Source organism: Rattus norvegicus, chromosome 12 (assembly GCF_036323735.1).
Source record: "Rattus norvegicus strain BN/NHsdMcwi chromosome 12, GRCr8, whole genome shotgun sequence".
Classification (NCBI taxonomy): Eukaryota; Metazoa; Chordata; class Mammalia; order Rodentia; family Muridae; genus Rattus; species Rattus norvegicus.
Genome location: NC_086030.1, coordinates 36,520,687 through 36,538,824, shown reverse-complemented (window position 1 = coordinate 36,538,824; position 18,138 = coordinate 36,520,687). Strand labels below are relative to the sequence as shown.

At 46.5% G+C, this 18,138-nt stretch overlaps 1 protein-coding gene across 4 annotated transcripts in view; it reads left to right on the top strand.

Annotated features, from left to right (window-relative positions):
- Tmem132b (transmembrane protein 132B) overlaps window positions 1-18,138 on the top strand; it is a 263,981-nt gene that overhangs the window by 216,397 nt on the left and 29,446 nt on the right. For all 4 annotated transcript variants that reach the window (NM_001134536.2, XM_039089430.2, XM_039089432.2 and 1 more), the window contains 1 exon segment: window positions 4,835-4,978. In NM_001134536.2, the coding sequence (NP_001128008.2) occupies window positions 4,835-4,978 (144 nt within the window).

The window sequence follows — 18,138 nt, the reverse complement described above, 5'->3', positions numbered from 1 at the left end:
TTGTTTTCCCTTGCTGTATTCTTTTGGTCTTCTAATTAGATCTAGGAGCCTTAAGAAATGTGTTTCTGGACTGGAGAGATGACTCAGTGGTTAAGAGCACTGACTGCTCTTCCAGAGGTCCTGAGTTCAATTCCGAGCAACCACGTGGCGGCTCACAACCATCTGTCATGGGGTCCGAGACCCTCTTCTGGTCTGTCTGAAGAGAGCCACAGTACTCATATACATAAAATAAATCTTTAAACAAAAATTCTTTCTCAAATTTCTTCTCTAAAGTCTCCCAGGTATTTGTGTTCTCTCTCTTAACACAAACACATGCCAGATGATGATGATGATGATGGTGGTGGTGGTGGTGGTGGTGGTGGTGGTGGTGGTGGTGGTGTTGTTGTGGCACTGGCTTGTCTGGAATGATGTAGGCTAGGCTACTTTTGCCTCCTGGGTGCAAGGCCTACACCATCACACACGTCTAAACACTTTGTTTTGAACTGTTTGGGAGTGAGTCACCTACACAGTGGCCCCTTTTCTGTAGACACTTTAACGAGGTTATGGTGGTTTAAATGAGAAATGTCTCCCAGAAGACTCTGACATTTAAACCCTTGGTCTCCAGCAGGTGGCAATGTTTGAGGAGGTTTGGGGAGGTGGGGCCTTGCTGGGCAGAGATCTGTCAATCAAACAAGAGCTCAATAGTATGACTAGTCTCCCTAGCTAGCTTGCTCTGGGGACCACAGTCTCTGCCTTCCGAAGCTGGAATTAATGGCTGTCCTACTGCCTAACTTGCCTGGTGTCGTACCTTCTTCTCTAGTACTATAAGCCAAAATAAAGCCCTTTTCTCTTAGGTTGTTCTCTGTTGGGGTATTTTATCACAACAACAAAAGGGTAACTCATACCCAGGGTTTCCTGGAGTTATTGTGTGCACAAAGAGATATTTCGAGGCACGATTACCTCATCTCCAAGCTTTCCCCACATTTTATCATTTGACTGCTTGTGGTTGTTGAAACCAAGTTATTTTTCCAGTCTGAGGTCCTAGTCCAGGATGCTCTGCCCTGAATCGATGGTACTTTCCCAGCCTTTATCTTTCTGACACACTCGTAAAGTCCACTCGCTCTGTCTAATGCCTCCCGGCTGGCTTCATCTCACACATCTCCATTCTGGCTTCATTTTATACTTAAAAGTAACACTGTGTCCTTTTCAGGGTCCAGCGTCCATTCCCTCTTGAGCGATGGCGACTTTGATCACCAGAATAAGGTCGGGTGTTCCCGGGTCTGCACCACAAAGCTGCTGCAGTTTCCTTTGGACGCCATTACTACTTCTGCACGGAGACATTGTGGCACTTTGTAAATAACCAGTTTCTTAGACGTTTGAGTCAGCTGCAGAAATCTGTTAATGAGTCTCACTCAAGGCATAGATAAATGGTGGCTGCCAGGTGGTAGGGGTTCTAATTTCATGGTTCCTTTTGCATTTACGAACCGGCATGCACCCTCCAAGGACCCAGCTTCCTTCTCTGCTGTTTGTTTAATCATAGTAGTGTGGATTCAGGAACCAATTTTACTCCATAGATTCTAATTGGCTGCCATGATTGTTTACCGGGATGCTAAATTGTCCCAGGTCGGCAACAGACAACACTTCATGGTGTCTCCTGTGTCCCTTTTGACATTTCTGTTGTTTGAGCACGTAGTTACCTCCTGACTGCCAGGGATATTTTAGGCTCCTGCTCTCTGCTTCCCTCTGCCTTTCCATCTGCCATTTCTCCACGGAGCACTGTTATCTTTTTATTTCAGAGGATGGCATTTAGAGCTTAAACCCCAGCACTTGATGTGTTGATTGCTGAATGAGTCTGGGGTTTGCATCTTAGGCCTCTCAGAGAACTGAAGCGAGGAAAAGCCTCATCCATGTACACACACACACACACACACACACACACACACACACACACACACACACTTACAGACCCCCTACTGTCTACACAGAAACATACATCCAGCCTGGCACATGAGTTCTCATCAATTCTCCCAAGTCTACTTCACGCTCAGAGTTCCCATTCCACTTTAAATCTCACTTTGCTAGCGGTAAGAACCATGGCTCTCATTTCCCAGCGCACTGGAGTGGTTTCAGGGGCTAACCTGCTTGCCAGGCTGTGGAAGACGTCGTTAACCAGGGCTCAGTGTGTGTTCGCATCACTTTTGACTCTTTACGCAGAGGTTATCATCGGTGCATCAGGAAGTTACTGCAACTTCTGGTAACAGCTTTGTGCATTGGCAGAGCCTTGCTCGTGCTGCACGTGAAGCACAGGGCAGAGGCAGGGCTTCCTGTCCTCTTCCTGCGGCCTCACTGACGGGGGATTAGTGTCTTTCTCATCCTGCAGTCGCTTATTAACCATTTCTGTATTTATCCAGCTGTCATCTGTCTGTCTATCTACCTACCTACCTACTGATCTATCGATCTATCTATCTATCTATCTATCTATCTATCTATTTATCATCTATCCATCATCTATCTATTATCTATCAATCATCTATCATCTATCAATCATCTATCTATGTATATTTACCTATCACCTATATATATATATACACAAATATATATAAATCTATATATCTACCAATTTCTACCTATGAATCATCACTTACCTATCATTACTCTCATTTATCTATCATCTATGTACTCATTGTCATTCTGTCATTTATCAATGTATCTCTCACTCTGTGTATCTGTCTGATTTCTATCTGTCTGTCTATCTATCATTTATCAATCATCTATCTATCTACCTATCATTTATCTATCATGTATCTATCACATATCTATCATGTATCTATCATGTATCAATATCTATCTACCTATCATTTATCTATTATCTATCTATCTATCAATTACCTAAGTACTCCTCTGTCAATCTACCCTATCTCTATATCTGTGATATATCTATATATCTATCATTCTATATTTTTATCATTATTATCTACATTTCTATTATCATAGTCTATTGTTGCATCAGTCTATGTATCTGTCTATATATATACATATGTTTATAAAATTCTATCAACTGTTGTCTATTTTATAATAGCAGCTCTATCATCTGTCTATCATCTAGTCCATATCTATCTATCTATGTATCTATCATCTATCTTTCAGTCTATCATCATCATCATCAACACATCATCATCATCACCATCAACATCACCACCATCATCAACATCATTACCACCACCACCACCACCACCACCATCACCACCACCACCATCACCACCACCACCACCACCACCACCACCACCACCACCACCACCACCATCATCATCATCATCATCATCATCATCATCATCATCATCTCCCTGTAGTTGATTTTGATATTTGTTGGCTCCCTTGTTGCTTTTACAGAGCAGAGGATCTTCTGCTGGTCTTACTCTGCCATTCTTTTTGTCATGCCCCTCTGTTCACCTCTGAAGGAAATGCTTTCCTGAGAAGGCTGTACATACACTTCAATGTAAAGTCTAGACCTTCCACATCCCGGAGCTTAGGTGCACGTCTCTGGAGAGATGCTGATGCCATGTCTTACGATATTGCTGTGGTGCTGAACACGCAGTTTATCATTCAGTAGTGCTGAGCGCTGGGACAGGTCACCTTTCGGAGTGTGGAGAGGCCGCCCATGGATAATGGGAGGAAGGTGCAGAGATCTAAGGCGCTCAGGAAAGACTCAAAATGTGGGAATATGGCTACTTAGGCTGCTCATAATGGGGCTGTAAGTCAGGGTCAGCTCTTTGAGACCTAGAGAGGAAATTCATATCTCTCTCTCTCTCTCTCTCTCTCTCTCTCTCTCTCTCTCTCTCTCTCTCTCGCACTGCCATGAGAGGGTTGTTGGAGGGGAGGCCAGAGGAGCAAATCCCCATGACAGAAGGGGTATCAGGTTTCTAAAATATTTTAGGGGTTGCAGGACATTTCATATCGCAGGATTTAGTGGCGGGAAGCGTGGAGGATCCAGCGAATGTGAGTTGTTGGCATTGGTACAGCCACATCAAGGAGCCCAGTGTGTCAGCTTTATGGGGGCCACAAAACCTTTCTCCAAGTGAGGCTCGTGGGGGTGGTGGCGGGGGCAAAGCTTTCATCTGGTCTGAGTGCAGATGCTGACAGTGTCCACCATAGCTTTCTCATCCTGATATTTATGGTCTGAAGGTGGCTCTCCTAAGGAGATTGCTGCCACCAAGATGAGTTAAACTCACTTCCTCATTCAGCTCCATGCAGTAACCTCACCTCCATGCTCAATTGTATATAATAAATACGCCGAGCTTCCAGGGTGCTGTGTCGTCTCCATTAGAGAGCCCGGTCTGCCTGATCCCAGCCTTTCTATCAGTGTACGTTCATCTCTTCTTTGTTTGAGGCACAGTAATTGTTAGGACCATAAATCAGGGACTGCCCAAGAATGATCACCATCTTAAAGGGGCAGGCTTATGTTCTAACAGACCAAATGTTCAAGCGTGTGAAACCGTTGTGGTAATTTTGTTTGTTTCTTTTTTTTTTTTTCTTTTTTCCGGAGCTGGGGACCAAACCCAGGGCCTTGCGCTTGCTAGGCAAGCGCTCTACCACTGAGCTAAATCCCCAACCAATTTTGTAATCCTAACAGAAGTACAGGTGGCAGGTGGCTGTCAGTCAGTCACCCCTCCATCATGGCTCACCCCTGCACCTGTTTGCTCACCTGTGGCTCATCCCTCCCTGCACCTGTTTGCTCACCTGTGACTCACCCCCACACCTGTTTGCTCACCTGTGGCTCACCCCTGTACCTGTTTGCTCACCTGTGGCTCACCCCTGCACCTGTTTGCTCACCTGTGCCCTCTTGTCCCTTGTTCAGGACACAGAAGTTTTGAACACCGCCATTCTCACTGGGAAGCCCGTCTCAGTTCCTGTCAAGGTCGTGGGAGTTCAAGAAGATGGATCTGTGGTGGACGTGCTGGAGTCTGTGGAATGCAGGTCTGCCGATGAAGATGTTGTGAAGGTACCGGAGACAGTTGATGACCATGCTCACACATGTTCAACACCCCCCTCTCTTTTTCTCTGTGTCTGTCTGTCTGTCTGTCTGTCTTTGTCTCTTCTTTTATTTCTAGCATGTTCTGTCTGAATTGAATGTTCCTCTATTCAAAGGGAGGGAAAATGACTTTACTGGGGAGATTGGTGAAGCCCTGGGTCAGCAGGAGGCTGCTGCTTCCTTCTCTGGTTCTTGGTCTCAAGTGGAAAATCCCTTCTCATGGTCACCCTCCCCCAAACCCTCCGTGTTCTCCCTTCCTCTCTGCCTGTCCCACAAGCACACCGTTTCCTTTCCTCTGGCAATCCATACATCATTTCAATTTTTACCAACTGCCTCTGCCCAGTAGGGTTCTTTAGTGAGTAGATTTTCTTCACATGTCCTGCTTTCAGAGCAGCTGTTTGCCTCAGCTGGTTGGAGTCTGGTGCTAATAAGTGCCTCCTTTCTCAAGCTTAAAAACGAATTTAGGGTCATTATAAGATAATAAAACCCAGGAGCTTGATGTGTTAAAATTTTGTTAATATACATTAAAGTAAATGGCTATTAAAATAATAATAAAAAAACCCTCATCTCGCACCTCCCGACTTAATTTGAATACTACCAAAGGGACGAGGCTTGCAGAGAAATCTGGACATGGAATAATTCTTCCGGGTTCTTTTCATTACTGATCAGTGATTATTTTGGCTCCAGATTCTTCCAGAATCTGCCGGGAATTTTAATTGTCCTCGCTGTTTGTATGGCAACGTTAAGATGTAGTGTTTCTGTTGTTGGGTTTTTTTTCCCTCCCCCACTCAGCTCGTTGGCTGCCCATTGTTTTTGCAGCAGAGACCACAGAGAGAAAAGATTCCGTTTCTGAGTCCCTAAGAGAGCCCCCAGTTCCGATCTGCTCAGAAATTTCAGGAAAATCCAAGACACTGAGTCCTGTCCTTCACAGAGAGTCTGCTTCTGTTGAGAGGTGAAATGGGACTTGGCCTTAGCACATTCAATCTTACATTAAGTAACGCAATGTCTCAGTGTATGCGTATGCAAGAAGCACGGTTGCCGAGGTCAGAGGACAGCTTTCTGAAGTCCTTTCTCTCCTCCCCGATGCGGATTCCTGGACTTGAACTCAGATCATGGTGCTTGGAGGGGGATGCCTTTACCTGCCGAACAGCCCTTGGTGTCAGTCTCAGAAACACTCTGGTGGCCAGCAAGGGAAGGGCTGGTCTAGGTCGATGCTTTCCTCTGTGTGGCCTGCACGAGACTACGTTTTGGTCCAAAGTAAATCTGATAACGAAGGATGGAGCCATAAAGTCTAATTGGACATGAAGCCTGCAGGAGCCTTCGGTATGGTGTAACTTGTTTCATGGGCATAGGACATGAATTATCCTCAAAGTCAAAGGCAGACTAGTTTAAAACCTGCAATATGGCCTCACCCCAGGACTCCTGGCAATCCTTGTATTCTGTGGGCAAGCCAGATTCAAAACAAACCTCGGGCCTTCCACAATAAGAGTCTAGAACGACCTGAGTCTGACAATGCTGACACACACACATACACACACACACACACACACACATACACACACATACACACACACATACACACATACTCACACATACACACACATACACACATACACACATACACACACATACACACACATACATACACACATACACACATACACACATATACACATACATAAACACACATACACAAACATACACACATACACACATACATATACATACACACATATACACATACTACACACATACACACATACACACACATATACACATACATACACACATACATACACATACACACATATACACATACTACACACATACACACACATACACACACATATACACATACATACACACATACACACACATACACACACACACACACACACACACACACACGAGTGTATACCTGAGAGTGCACCTGAAGCCTCATCTTATTTTTGAGACCCCCTACCTGACTAAACCAGGCATTTCCTGACTTGTCTAGACCAGTTGGCCAGAAAGCCCCAGGGAATCCTCCTGCCTCCACTCCCCTGGGCTTGACTCACAAGCCCACAGCCCACACCTGGTTATTTATGTTGGCGTTGGCGATCCAAACTCTGGCCCTGATACTCATGCTGTAAGTACTTTCCTCACTTAGCTGTGTCTCCAGCCTAGTACGTTTGTTATCCCGTCCCTACATCATTCAAGAAAAAAAAGAAGAGACATTGACTGTGGCATAGGCAGGAGCTGACTGAATGCTTATTGTTGACAGGGGCTCAAACAAATGACTTGCTCTGTTTCCCCCCACCCCCGAGCCTTTGGGTCTCTCCCAGGAGCCTTGGGGAGCCCTGCAGGATGAAATCCTTGTTCATTGCCCTGGAGAAGTCTACTCCAGAAAACTGTGTCCAAATTCATGTATCCCATTGCTATTACCTCTCTAGTTGTTCCCATTGCACAGAAATAAGTTTACCCTCTGCCCTTCCTGAAGGATCTATTTTGGAAGATGACTGATTCCTTTTTTTGGGGGGGGGAGGGGAGGAGTCTCATGAAGAAGGCTCCATTCTTTAGAGGAGCCAAATGGAGTGAGTTGTCAGATCACCAAGCCCAGGGGCTGCATTCAGACAGGCTTTGCTGGCAACCCTGGGATTTAATTAAGTGGTCCTGATGCATTTGCTATGGCTTCTCTGTCTGTGTTTGTAATACACTCTGCTGCGGCTTAAGGATGGATGGAGTTGTCTGTGGGGCTGTGTGCTGGCCACAGTGTCACCCCAGGGGTTGCTGCGACGACACCGACATAGTCATTAGCACTCTCTGGAGCGATCCGTGTATCCGTCTCGGAGCCATTTCTGCACATCGGGTCTGGGACTTAGAGGAGCGAGTCAAGTGTGGAGTCAGGAGAAATGGGACTCGTGGAGACAAATAGGCTCACTCCCGTGACCTTGCGACTTTCACGGAATGGAGTCTGGGAGTACAAAGAGCTGGAAAGTGGGGAGAGTGGAGGAGTTAACACAAACTAAAGAGAGCAGGAGACAGCCTTATATTTGTAACTGTGTGTCTAGGTGTGTCTGTGTGTGGGTTTTTGCATTAATGTGTGTCCATGTGTGTTTGCAAGTTCAAGCTCAGGTCTGCATGTTTGGGTGACAAGCATTTTACTAACTAAACCATCCCCGCGGTCCAAGACAGTTTAATTAAAAAAAAAAAATAGAGCCGTAAGAAAATTATGCTGGAGCAGGAAAAGGCACAGTGTACCTTTAAAGGGTGTGTTGGAGGAACCCAGAGAAGCAAGATTCGAGGGTGGCTGCCTTTGCTTCCTCTCTTCCCTGTCTTCTGGTGGAAGTCTTCAGAAGGCCACTGGATTATCCCAAGCAGGGGCAACTGACCCGCTACTGTTTAATCTGCTTGCGATAACGTCTCAATGGCAAATCTGGGGAATGATTACATAAAACCGTACAACCAAAGGGAGCGCTCAGTGTTTGGTCTGAGAGTAGTATATTGCTTTCGAAACCAATAGATGTTCAAGGCAGAAGCTCAATCCCTGGCTCTCAGGCTGGAGGTCTAGCTCCTGAGCTCTGGCTGTCAGGCTCCTTAACTCTCGGCAGTGCCCTCAGTCTCTTCCCCATGACTGGGACTTGGGGTCCTCATTTCCTCAGTGACCACCTTTGGCTCTTCACGGCCTTTGTCTTCTATAGTCCGTTTCTCCACTTTGTCAATACTCCAGTCGTCTTCTGTAGTCTTGGCTTCTTCCAGACTCTGCCTTGATTCACTCTCTAGGACTCTGCTGCTCCTTCATGGAGGAGCTGTATCTCTTAGCTTTGTGTTTTGGGTTCTGAGCTTTGGGGATGCTCAGAATTCCTCATCTGGCTCCTTGCTGTTGCTGCTGCTGCTGCTGCTGCTATGGCCAGATGCTATAGGTATTTATCTACTCTTCCTACAACACTTCCATTCCACTGTACCTGAGATAGAGACCACATGGGGACAGATAGAGGAGGGAACTTTGGTGTCCTGATAGTGCCCCACCAGGAGAGAGAGGCGCACGGGAGAGACACTTCCCAAACTAGCAGGTATCCTGCTCGTATGACCAGAAGAGAAGATTGTCATTACAGCCTGGCAGATGCTTAGCTTCTAACTCCATTAATCATGAGACTTCCCTAAGGGCCAGTCATAAGCTTTGTATTACATCAACGAGACTTGTTGTTGAGACTCTAGGGAAACAAGCCTCCTTCTGTCCTGGCCGAGGGTAACTCCAGGGAACTGGGTCATCTGTAGTACTTCGTGGCTTGGCTCTCTCAGAGTAGAATCTTCTGAAGCTTGTCCTAGCTGCTTGGAGGTTTTGTGGCTGAGGCAGGAGCGGTGACTGGGGCAGCAGCTATGGCTGGACTGGTCTCTGCAACCGGGGCTCAGGTTCTCAGTGATGGTGGAATGTTGGGAGAAGGGGCAGCTTGGTTGACAGACAGCTCCTGTTATAAGCACAAGCCTTAAGGGGCTAAGGGGCTTGCTCCTTACAGTTTAGGGTATTAAAAAAACCAAAACAAAGCAAAAAAAAGTGCCAACCCCTGGAGGTACTGTTAAGGAATTAGCATTCTCAGGAGTTTAATAACACTAAGCCTACAGCTACACCTGAAGGGGAGTTAGGGTCCTCACATCTGTCTCTATGGTATCTGTAACAATTAACAGCTTAAAACACACATTTGTTATCTTATTCTGTTAGCTGGACTCTAAAGGATGCTGGGAGGGCTAAGTTCCTTCTGGAAGATGTTGATAGAATCATTCGTGGCTCTTCTAGATGGCCACCCATCTTCTTAGCTCATGTCCTCTCCTCCATTTTGAAAACCTTACAGCATGGCATCCTCCTACTTCCTCTGCCTCTGTTCTCTCTATGTCTTGCCCTCCTCTCCTTTCTGATTCCATCATTGCACATGCTTCTCTAACTCTGACCTTCCCATATTTCACTATAAACATCTTTAATGCTTATATGGATTGTTGGGTATCAGACTCCATCTTGCAGAGAAACTCCTTGAGACAGAAAGTAAACAACTCAAAATAGCTTCAGGAAGTTCCTGAAACCGACCAGATTCATTAGGCCCCTCTTTTCTAAGAATGTGTTAGCAGTAAAAACTGCTGAGAGACCATCAGAGACCAGTAGAGATGCTTCAAAGAGGCTTAGACCAAGAAGCCTGAAAGAAGCAGGAACCTACACGGTTTCCTAATGAAGAGTCTCAGACCAACTGAGCTACCAGGAAAGGACATTCTTTAACCCACTGAGCTGCCTGCAGACTGTGCAGTGTGCTCCAGATTCCCAGCTTTTGTGAACTATCACCCATGCTGCAGTTGGGTTGTGGTGAAGCAGCTATCTTTGAGTCATTTCTGCTCCTGTAAGTAACCCCTCACCCATATTTGTGTAAGTAATAATCCCAATAAATTCACTTGTTCACCATGTTGGACTTTTGTCAACATTTGTTCTCACAACATGGATCCTGATAGGCCACCTCAGGGTTGTCAGATCTTCAATACACTTTGTCCAACCCGTTGTTTCAAGAGCTGATGTAAAAAGTTACTATTAAACCAGGTGCCTGAAAGAGGTGGATGTTTATTCTGAGTTACCCTGCTTTTCCAAGAAGCACTGGGAAAGGAGGCTCCTGGCATTCCTTGGCTCGTGGAGCTTCGCCCACTGTCTTCATTGTGTGAGCACACCACTGTTTTTCTATATGACCTTTCTTATATATACAGGGGTTTGTCTTTGAATATAAGGGCCATTCTAATATGGGATGACCTTTTCTTGAGACCTTTAAGCTTCCATCTAAAGAAAATCTTGTTTTCAAACAAGGTCTCCCTCACTGAGGCCTAGGATTTGAATCTCTCTCTTGGGTACCCTGGCTTCTTGCTGAGCCTTGTAACAGATACACTCACAGGTTCTCAGAATTAGGACTTGGGTTACTTGGGGAGAGGCCCTGCTCTTCAGGCTACACTGTGTGTTTTGTTTTTCCCCTTGTTAAAGGTCTTCAGAGAATGGAAGCAAGATGCAGTTTCCATATCAGAGTTATGATTTAATTGTTGGGGAACTATCTGAGTGGTGGTTTCATATTTATTATGTGTCTGTGGTTGTATAATATCTTAGTTTCTCTCCTGTTCCTGTGATAAAACACCACAAAAAAGCAACTTAAGGGAGGAAGGGTTTATTTTGGCTCACTGTTTTATAGGGATAGGATCAGTGTCTTAGGGTTCTCTAGAGTCACAGACCTTATGGGTAGTCTCTATATAGTAAGGGAATTGGTTGATGACTTACAGTCTGTAGTGCAACTCTCCAACAATTATCAGCAGCAGCTGTGAATGGAAGTCCAAGGGTCTAACCGTGGCTCAGTCCCATGAGGCAGTCAGGCAAACAAAAAAGAGAGAGACTCTTCCTTCTTCCAATGTTCTAATGTAAAACTCCAGCAGAAGGTGTGTCCCAGATTAAAAGTGTGTACCACCACGCCTGGGTCTGGGACTTGCTTTGTGTCAAGTGACCTTGAACTCAGAGATCTCCTTGCCTTAAGCTCCTGGAATTCATAGCCACTTTGACTCAAGATCTCCATACTAAGATCCAGGTCAGAAACTTGTATCTCCCAGCCTCAAGATCAGGATCAAAGGCGAGCCTTCCAATTCTGGATTGTAGTTCATTCTAGATATAGTCAGGTTGACAACCAGGCATAGCCACTACAATCAGTGATGGCGGGGAATGCATAGTGGCAAAAACATGAGGCTGGCTGGTCAGCTTCCTGTAGCATCAGGAAGCAGAGAGAGAGAGAACAGCAAATGGAGCAAGCCTATAGACTTTTAAGCCCACCCCCAGTCACATACTTCCTCCAGCAAGTCTCCACCTCCTAAAGGTTTCACAATGTCTTCAAACAGCGCCACCTACTGGGGATAAAGTGTTCAAATATTTGAGCCTGTGGGGGACATTTCTCATGAAAACCACATGTTCTATGCCAGTATCTTCCTAAACCTCCCACAGAAACCCATCCTCATCCACAGTGGACAGATTCTCACACTCACAGAGAGATAAATATAAATTCATTCGGATCTTGAGGACGCCTCCTGCAACTTTTGGCTGCCATAATTACATTCCCAGTCTACAGGTATCTGGTGGATTCACGATAATGAGACCCTAAAAGCCTAATCAAAACGCATTAACATTTTAAGGCCTTCTCTACCCCAGGGAAGGTTCCTGCTTCTGAAGAAGTTGGTCTGTGGGAGAGGAAGAGGTGAGGAGGTGACTGTCAGAGAAAGGGATGAAATGTACTGTGACTAGCTGAGCTGTGTGGGGAGCTGGTCACTGAAGCCTGTGGGAAATGACAGCTTGCCCCACGGTGGCAGTTTTACCTGGGTCAGGGTGTGCCACTTACAGCAGACTGTGTGATCAAAGTTTCCCTCTGTAGCTGGGCTTACAGAGCGGAGTAACTGGACGGCAGGCTTGTTCTGAGGGGGCTCCTTAGGGAGACAGACTTGAGCTGACATCACCCTTCAGACGGCGGGAGCTGGCCAGGTGTGACAGAAAGGGGGTGGGTAGAAGAGATTTGGCAGAAGGAGGATGGATTCCTGCACAAGCAACTATCATTTTCCTTGTTGTTTCAAGTCACAGAAACCCAAATCCACCTGCCTCAGACCAATGCGATTTTTACTTGAAAGAACATGGAGAGAAGGAGGGGAAAAAAATCAAAAGAGATTTAAAGCCATTTCTCTCCCTTTTGCAACGCTTCACACACACAAAAAAATTCCATATAAAAAGCCCCGCTGTTAGTCTATTTCTGGGCGTGAATTTCCTTTCTTCCCCCCCCCATTGCCAGGAGCCATGCAGCTAAGAATAAGTTGTCAGGCAGTTTGGCTGTTATTGCCTAATTCTGTCCTTCTTTATGCTAGTAATTTGGACTTTTATTGTTGGAGATGTGTCATGTATTTCTTGCTGGCCGGGGCTACACACTGCTGTATTCTCAACCTTTTGTTCTGTCAGCTTCATTACGCTTCCAATATCAATTAGAGCGTTTGTTCCTTTCTGTCTTTGGCATCTCTAATTAAGAACCAAACATCCTGGAAATCACTTCTGCAGAATTCTGGGAGGTCTTGGAGCGAGCCAACTCGAACCTGCCACACCTCCCAGCCTCTGCCAGGAGGTGTGCACCTGTGCTTCCTTCCTGTGGATTCTACCGCTCTCCTTCCGTAGACCTGGGCAGATGACGATTGCTGGTGCCTATGATTCCTGTAGATATATGTTTATTGTCTCCTAGGCATTTGCTTTCTCAGCATTCAGTGGGAAGGAAGGAAACAGAGTGACTTTGGGTGCTTGTGGTCCTGAGTAGAGCTCAGAGGATAGGCAGAAGATTCAGCTTTATCCCGCGATCCACTGGCATCCTCAAGAAACCCAGATGATTAAAATGAACTTCTGAGTCCAACCAGGTCACACAATGTAAGATCCAGGCCCAGGTAGGGGTGGATCTAAGTGCAAGGGTTGTGTGGGAAGGTTATTGTTGGTCTCCACCATTTTTTTCACCTGAAAACTTTTAAGCGCTATGCTTGACATACCATGAAATGTACATCTTTAATAGAAAACTGGGTAGTTTTTATGTTATATTATGGGTCTTATATCAATGTATTGATTGTTATCTAAGTTAGTAATCATTACTGTTATAGTTAGCTTGGACCGCCAACCCTGATCCAGCTTAGAAACACCCCGTGAAAGAGTCTCAATTGGGGAAATGCCTCATTGAGTTGCTCTGTGAGAGATTGTCTTGACTGTTACCCAACATAGGAGGGCCTACTGTGGGTGGTGTCATTCCCTTGCCAAGTGGTCCTGGGCTATGTATAAAAGCTAACTGAGCATGCGGCTGCAAGTAAGCCAGCAGGTGGCATCCACCATGCTTTCTGCTGCAGGGGCTGCTGGTCTCTTAAAGGAAACACTTAAACTGCATACAGATTGGTTCTGTATTTGAGTCAACAGTTGAGGGAGTCTCAAGTGCAAAAATATGCTCTCTGGTATAGCAGGAAGGTAAGTGTGTGGCTCCTTCCCTTGAGCCTGTCCTGATGTCAGTACAAGGTCTGTTGGGGGACGTTACAATGGAAAGAGGTGAATCACTTTCCCTTGGTAGTGTCTCACTCTGCTGAGCTTCACTGACTTTTGTTAAATCCACAGAGGTGTTTGTCTGGTTTTGGAGTGAGCATATCCCATCCTTCATCTGTCTCGATGTCACAGACAGTCAGTAAGCTCAAACAGGGAAGAGTCAGAAGTTGGTGCCAAATCTCGACAGCACTTAGACGACACTGGTGTCAGTGGCCTGCCTGTTTTTAAGCGTGTTACACTGCCTCCTGTGGGAGGGGCCGTGGGAGAGTGGATTCTCCTGTCTATGTCACTCAATGCTGCATTTTCAACCCACTTAGGCAGACCTGGTAGACAGTAGGCTGTTTTAAGTATCTGTTGAAGGAACGAACTGCAGAAATATCTACCAGTAATACCCCAAGAGACAGGCGGGTTTCTATTCTCCCTTCATCCTTTTATTCCTCTTGGAGGAGAAGGACTCTCTAGAATGTAGGTGGCGTCTGGAATAGAATGGCCGTGTTAGCCAAGCACACCTCATTGGAGGATTTCAAGCTTTGAAGCGTTAGCTTAAAGTAGATGTCGTTTGCGGTGCACCGTGGGGTTAGCTCCTAAGAATTACTAAGAGAATTGTTAGGGAGCCAGGGGTACCAGGCATCTATAATGTCAGATTCTCATCAGCCCCAATAATAAGGCAGGTGGTTTTTTTTTTTTTTTATATCAGCTGCAGCTGAAATCCGAGCTGACTCTGGTGATGTCACAGGAACTAGGACAGAATGTTCCATATGACAACTCTTTTGGAATGATGGATGAGTTCCCTGAGGACCCCAGACAAGTCTCAATTGCCACCGCCCAGCCCAGCACCTCCTGTGGTGACTTGCAAGCTCAGAGTTCTCCAGTAAATGCTAAGGGGAAGGATGAGGGCCTGACATTGCCGTAGACAGCAGGGAGGCTCAGAGGGACTGCAGCATGGCAGGGCCTTCCCTCAGAGTGACCGCAGCGTGGTGGAGTCTTTCCTTGGATCCACCATCTTCTCCGCTTCTCTCCCATGAGTGCACACATGCAAGTATGACCATAAGGCTGTGTATGAAGTCAGCAGGGCGTGCCAGTGCACGCTGGCTATTGGCCTGGCGAGTGTTTTCCCTTAGCCTGAAAGCCCTGTGATGAGGTGGGGACCTCTCTAACCTTTCTTCTTAGCGTATCTGGGTCACTTGTCACCAGGGCTGACACTGTGCAAGTGTTCTATGGACAGATCACCAGTGTTGGCTGGTGGGGGAGCTATAGATGCTGGAAGATGATATCATTGCTCAGAGAGACTCTTGGGAGTCCGTTGGATGAGGGTTCTGAAATCACCCCAGTCATCATTCTCTGGGGGATTGTGGGAAATCTGCTTTTCAAACTGAGTCTTAGTCATTGACCTTTTTTTCATTTTGTATGTGGTGTGTTTGTGCTGTGTGTGTGTGTGTGTGTGTGTGTGTGTGCATGTTCTTGCACATGGGTGGATTCACATGCATGTGTGTGCACATGTACTTACAGGCAGAGAGATAGATGGCTGGGAATCAACCACAATCCTTTTCCGACCTCATTCATTAACTCAGGGCCTGTCAATCAAAACCCATCCCTCAAGAATGTCGGTGCCTTCTCTATGCATCACACCCAGGTTTATGTGGGTGTCCGGGGGGATCAGAACTAGAGTGCTCACACGTGCACAGCAATGTGTTAGGCACCAACTGTGTATGAGATCTTTATCCTGTGCCCAGACTCTTCACATCTATTAGTTCCTGCAGTATTTCAAACCCCTCGGGGGTTGGCTGTTAAACTCCACACTCTACTGATGAGAAGCTACACAGGGCAGCTATGAGGTGCCGGGCTGGGATTTGAGTCTTGGAGCTCTGACCAGTGCATTGAAAGAGTGCCCCAGTTTCACAGGGGACGAGGTCCCTGCAAAGGCTTGTGACACTGATTTCAGGCTTTTTAAAAATCCCTCTACTCTTGGACTGTCCTCAAACTGACTTCTGCCAAGCTTACCCCGAGAGGTTACTCTGTCTTTCACAGATGAAAATGTGTCCCCTTCTCTTAAATATCTCAATGTCTATGGGGCAACCAAAGATGTTAGGAACCAGTGGCTGACAAGAGCTCTTCCTGCACACGGGGTGATGACTTCAAAAGGAGACAGTGAGACTCTCACGTCTCCCCCAGACACTCAGGGGATTTACCGCTAGCTACTCAGTGCCTCATGGATGCATATCAGCAGACTGATATGGATTTTAGAAATGAATGCTGCCTCATGCAGCTGGTGGGAATATAAATTCTGTTTCAGCTGAGAGCCTCAGGGATGAGGCTCTTCGGGGAGCAGAGGGGTGGGTTCCACAGCCTCCCACTAGGGAGACAATGCTGCTCACTTCCATCACGTGGTCAAGTTGATAAGCGTCCAGAAGTGAAAGCTCATGTTTTTTTCACTGTCAGCTTAGATATTCTGGTCTCTCTCTCTCTCTCTCTCTCTCTCTCTCTCTCTCTCTCTCTCTCTCTCTGTATGTGTGTGTAGAATTGTGCTTGCACATGCCTACATGTATGCATGATGGAGGAGTCATTTCTGAGGGGCCATCCATCTTTGGTTTTCGTGTGTGCGTGCATGTGTGCATGTGTGTGTGTGTGCACGTGTGCATGAGTGTGCATGCATGCACACATGCACATGTGCCCTGATGCACATATGGAGGTCAGAGGACAGCTTGCAGGAGTTGGTTCACTCCTTCCCCCTTGTGGGCCCTGGGCATCAAACTCAAGTGTTCAGGTTTGGCAGTGAGCATTTCTATCCAGAGAGCCATCTTGTTGGTTCCACCAAGCCCTCATGTGGCTGACTCCAAAGTGACTTCCATTATGGGAGTCACCTCGGATGGTTTAGTCTGGAAAGCACTTCCTGTCTTCAGTTTTCCCAAGTGTCATCCAAAATGCATGTGCGCCTGAGAGCACGCAGGCTGATAAATCTATCAGAGTCTTCCTGACAGTCCAAGGTCTAACCATCAGTTGCACATGGGTGGTAGTCTGGCTTATTTCTCCACGGGTACAGTGAGGAAAGAACCCCAGATAACTGTCTGCTGAGGTGGCCATGTTGAAAGGCCAGACAGGGATGATAGACTTACATGTGCTTTTGTTGACCTACCCAATGCTGAGATCCTACAGCATTTATTAGCTCTGACTTAAGAGCTCTACTGGGGGTTGGGGGTGGGGAGAACCTGGCTCACTGGAGAAATTACTTCAGTAAAGATAGTACGGTAGAGGGCTGGGGAATGGGGCTTAGCTGGTAGAGGGCTCCTCTAGCATCCATGGAGTGCTGGGTTTGATTCTCAGCCTGATACCACCTGTGAATAATGTCGCACCCTCTCTGCTCTCCTGTCTGCTCTCCCAGCATGCAGGAGGTGGGTTCTGGAGAGTCCGAGGTTCAAGGTGATGGTGTAGAAACACAGTTTTGACCTCAGGGTCAGAGACAATAAAAGATCGTTATTCTGGAGCCAAATCTGAGTGACCATGGCATAGGAACAGAGTCAAGTTCTCTTAGATGCTATGTTCCACTTGTGTCTCAGGGCCATCCCGCACAGTGAGTATGAGGTCGATTTGGGCTACTCGATGCTTCCTTTCAAGTGAACAAAAGCTCCAACCAAACACGAATGATAACACAGTACAAGTAAAACCCAAATGTATAGCCCAGTAGAGGGGCTGGAGAGAGGTTAAGAGCACTGGCTGTTCTTCTAGAGGACCTGAGTTGGGTTCCCAGCACCCACCATACGCAGTTGATAATCGCTGACACTGTTATGGTCTCTCTTGAGCCACGAACTGTCTTCTGACCATTTTGATATAAAATATATCATGGTTCCAACCGAAGGTCAGAAAGAAAGAGTTTGAACCAGAGCCCAGACCTGGGCATCCCTCCTAAGGCTCCTCCAGGCCCTGCCTTATGCTTTTCCTGTTGTTTAAAAGGTGTTGCAAGTCTGGCTTTGGGTCGCTTGTCTCGCAGAGGTGTGTGGGGGAGGGGCAGGCTGTTATTCCTGATTTCCGACTGTCTTGGGACTGCAAGGAG